This window comes from Arabidopsis lyrata (genome assembly GCF_000004255.2).
Source record: "Arabidopsis lyrata subsp. lyrata unplaced genomic scaffold ARALYscaffold_6, whole genome shotgun sequence".
Taxonomy (NCBI): Eukaryota; Viridiplantae; Streptophyta; class Magnoliopsida; order Brassicales; family Brassicaceae; genus Arabidopsis; species Arabidopsis lyrata.
In genome coordinates this window covers 13,604,335-13,608,014 of record NW_003302550.1, presented here as the reverse complement: position 1 = coordinate 13,608,014, position 3,680 = coordinate 13,604,335, and the positions used below count along the sequence as shown (strand labels likewise).

The 3,680-nt window shown below is 34.0% G+C and overlaps 1 protein-coding gene across 4 annotated transcripts; it reads left to right on the top strand.

Annotated features, from left to right (window-relative positions):
- The first annotated feature begins 312 nt into the window (after positions 1-312).
- Positions 313-3,299, top strand: LOC9308375 (probable serine/threonine-protein kinase WNK9). Of its 4 annotated transcripts, none has more exons than XM_021021252.1 (7): positions 313-739; positions 836-873; positions 1,286-1,513; positions 1,595-1,815; positions 1,903-2,051; positions 2,128-2,602; positions 2,679-3,299. In XM_021021252.1, exons 1-7 carry the CDS (start codon positions 662-664, stop codon positions 3,026-3,028), a joined length of 1,539 nt encoding a protein of 512 aa, XP_020876911.1. In that variant the 5' UTR covers positions 313-661; the 3' UTR covers positions 3,029-3,299. The 4 variants fall into 4 exon arrangements, with proteins under 4 accessions (XP_020876911.1, XP_020876910.1, XP_020876912.1 ...); XM_021021251.1 differs by having other exon boundaries at positions 317-739; positions 1,894-2,051; XM_021021255.1 differs by having other exon boundaries at positions 683-739; positions 1,359-1,513; positions 1,894-2,051.
- Positions 3,300-3,680: the final 381 nt, after the last annotated feature.

The window sequence follows — 3,680 nt, the reverse complement described above, 5'->3', positions numbered from 1 at the left end:
ATTTTGATTGGCTGAAATAAAATGGATGAATAAAAGAGTTTATCCAAGTATTTTTCTGAAATTATTACTATTATACAGTGTGTAATTCTTCTAAACATGAATAATATTGAATACGAAACTATCTTTGAAAAGCACCACGCGTCTAGTTAGAAACTAATACGATAACGAATAATCTCCTATATCTTTGATTTGATATACAGATAATAACTAAGGAAAATGTATTTTAATCAAACACTTGTTTGTAGCCAAAAAAAAAAAACAAACAATTGTTTACTCGTTTGGACCACGCTCATTGCGTCTTGCACCCGCCCTTATTTACATCTATCTATTCATGAGATAGTCATGTTTTAATGTAAGAACAACTAAAGAAAATTATATAAACAAAAGAAAAAACAGAGAGAAAAAAAGGAATCTGGTTTCTTTGTCTCCTCATTTACACTGAGTTGAATGTTAATTTGTTTAACTTATTATGTCAGAAGTACAAAGATGATTATGATGAAAAGGCTATAAGAAACCCAAAAGATAGAAAATTAAAAAGGAGATAATTTTATTATTTAAAAATATTACCATATATTGCTCTTTTCATTTTTTTGGGATTTCTTGGTTTTCTTTATATTTTCCATCTATTGTCTTGCTCTTTTTATCTTTCTTGGGATTGTGTATGATGAACAATATCAGCCATCTTGAATCAGATTACTCTGAGTATGTTGAAGTTGATCCTACTGGAAGATATGGAAGGGTATATTTCTTCCTTCTCTCAACTATTTGTTTGTTTATGTTCATCTCTTTTGTTTTGTTGAGTTTTTGTTGTTGTTGTGTGTTCTTGTTGTTATAGTACAATGAAGTTCTGGGTAAAGGATCTTCAAAGACTGTGTAAGAATCCAATTTCTCTCTTAAGATTTCTTACTTTTTTTTTTCAATCATCAACTCCTCTGGAACTTTGGTGTTGGAGTTTCATGCTTACCAAGACATGTTCTTATTTTTTGTTTTTAAATTTTCTTACTAAAGTTTGATTATTTTTCATTTCATAATCTATGAAATTCTTTTATTTTTTGTTTTTTTCATTTTTTTTTTTATTTTTAGATATTTAATTTTTGTGGGGGTCGATTTATCATTGATTCTTAAACAGATTTATCATTTTACCTGTACTATAGTTTTTGTGACTCCACACTTGGTAGATTAATTTACACAATTGGAAATATTGATCATTAATCAAAACCTGTGTTTAGTGATCATTCTGAATCAGACAAAACTATGTTTGTGGTTCCTTAATTTGGATTTGCAGTTACAGAGGATTTGATGAGTATCAAGGTATAGAAGTAGCATGGAACCAAGTAAAGCTCTACGATTTCTTGCAGAGTCCTCAAGAACTGGAGAGGCTTTACTGTGAGATTCATCTCCTCAAGACTCTAAAACACAAAAGCATCATGAAGTTCTACGCTTCTTGGGTCGATACCGATAATCGAAACATCAACTTTGTCACTGAAATGTTCACTTCTGGCACCTTGAGACAGTAAGCTTTTCTGGCTATCTCATATCCTAAGTATATGTTCTCTTGATTACTTAATCATAACCATGCTATCGGTTCATGCAGGTATAGGCTAAAACATAAGAGAGTGAACATAAGAGCGGTAAAGAATTGGTGTAGACAGATTTTAAGAGGCTTAAACTATCTTCATACACATGACCCTCCTGTGATTCATAGAGATCTCAAATGTGACAACATTTTTATTAATGGGAACCAAGGAGAAGTCAAGATTGGTGATCTTGGTCTTGCCGCTTGTTTACAACACTCTCACGCTGCTCATTGTGTCGGTATGAAATCTAGTCACTGCTTTTCTTTCGCTGAATACATAATAAGATTATGATGCTGAAAGTTTTTGATATCTTTAGGGACACCAGAGTTCATGGCTCCAGAAGTTTATAAAGAAGAATATAACCAATTAGTCGATATTTACTCGTTCGGGATGTGTGTTTTGGAAATGGTAACATTTGATTACCCGTATAGCGAGTGTTCTCACCCTGCTCAAATTTACAAGAGAGTTATATCGGTAAGGATCCATTCGCTTTTACCGGGATTCGAAGCTTTTACATTGAGTTATAAGATTGTTAAATGATCTTTCTCAGGGAAAGAAACCAGATGGACTAGACAAAGTGAAAGATCCAGATGTTAGAGGCTTTATAGAGAAGTGTTTGGCCACTGTGTCACTTAGGCTCTCTGCTTGTGAACTACTAGACGACCATTTTCTTTGTATCGATGAAGGTGAATCGGATATGAAACGCGTAGGGAGCCAAAGGGATCTGATAGATGAAGCAGGGACTCTTCTTAGACATTCTTATCATATAGCTGACTCTTTCTACATTGACCAAACCAACATCAACTCATTTGATCATCCTCACTACTTAAACGGTTACTACAACGGAGATGAGACAGTGGAGTCACACGGAATCGATCTCTTGGAGTTTCAAAACGATGATGGTGATGATGAAGAAGAAGAAGAAGATGATAAGAGCTTTGGTAATGTAGATATAAGCATTAAAGGGGACAGAAGAGAAACTGGTGATGGACTATTTCTGCGACTAAGAATCGTCGACAAGGAAGGTTTGTAACACTCTATTCTTTACAGTAACTATTCTTTATAGTTTGAATGTTCCTTGAAATTTGTCCATTGTTGCAGGGCGTGTGAGAAACATATACTTCCCGTTTGACATCGAGACCGACACAGCAATTAGCGTTGCGAGAGAGATGGTAGAAGAGTTGGAGATGGATGACTGCGATGTCACAAAGATAGCCAATATGATCGATGCAGAGATTGCTTCTTTGGTTCCCAATTGGAGCATCTTCTGCAGCTCCGCATCGAACCGTTCCTCTGTGGGTTCAATCATGGATTACAATGAGATGCAGTGTGGACAAAACGGGTGCGAAGAGAAGCATGGACGGTTTGAGGAGGTCACATTTGAGATAACAGTAAACCACTCAGACGAAGAAGAGGAGTTTTCTAGTGAAGCAAGTAACGTGATACTCTAACTATATGATCCCAGAGCCTTTCTCTTTGACACATTCCATAGACTGTGATGATCTATCAGATGAAACTGAGGAAGATTGAAGGATCAGCAGTACAAAACTCTAGTGGAAGAAGACGTCGAACAAGAGGAATTATCGAGCTTTGAGGAAGATTTGCTCTAAAGATATGTCTTACAAAGACAATTTCACTTCTTCTATATTGATGCATTTGATTCTTTCTCTTCATATGTATAGAAAACATTTACACATATGAACTCTATTAAACACATCACATGAAAAGCTGACTATTAATGAAACAAAAGAGTTCTTTTTTTTTTTGTCATCCAAAATTAATTAGTGCTCAAAAGAGCCAGAAACAAAAGAGTTCAGTCATAGTAAATTGAGACAAAATTTCATTTTATATAATAATTCCAAGATATACAATTAACATCGTTACATATTTAAAATATATGGTAATAATGCCTAAGGATTAGTACACGTTAAAATTTTAAGGAAAATATCAATGAATATGCTGAGAAGATCATATAATTAAGTATCTATGAATGCTTTTCTTTTAATTAAGTGGACAAGAGAGAGATTGATCTTTTGACATTTTTACCCTTTTATTCTACACACCTAATTATTTATCCGGTTATTATTTTTGTTAGCGTTTACA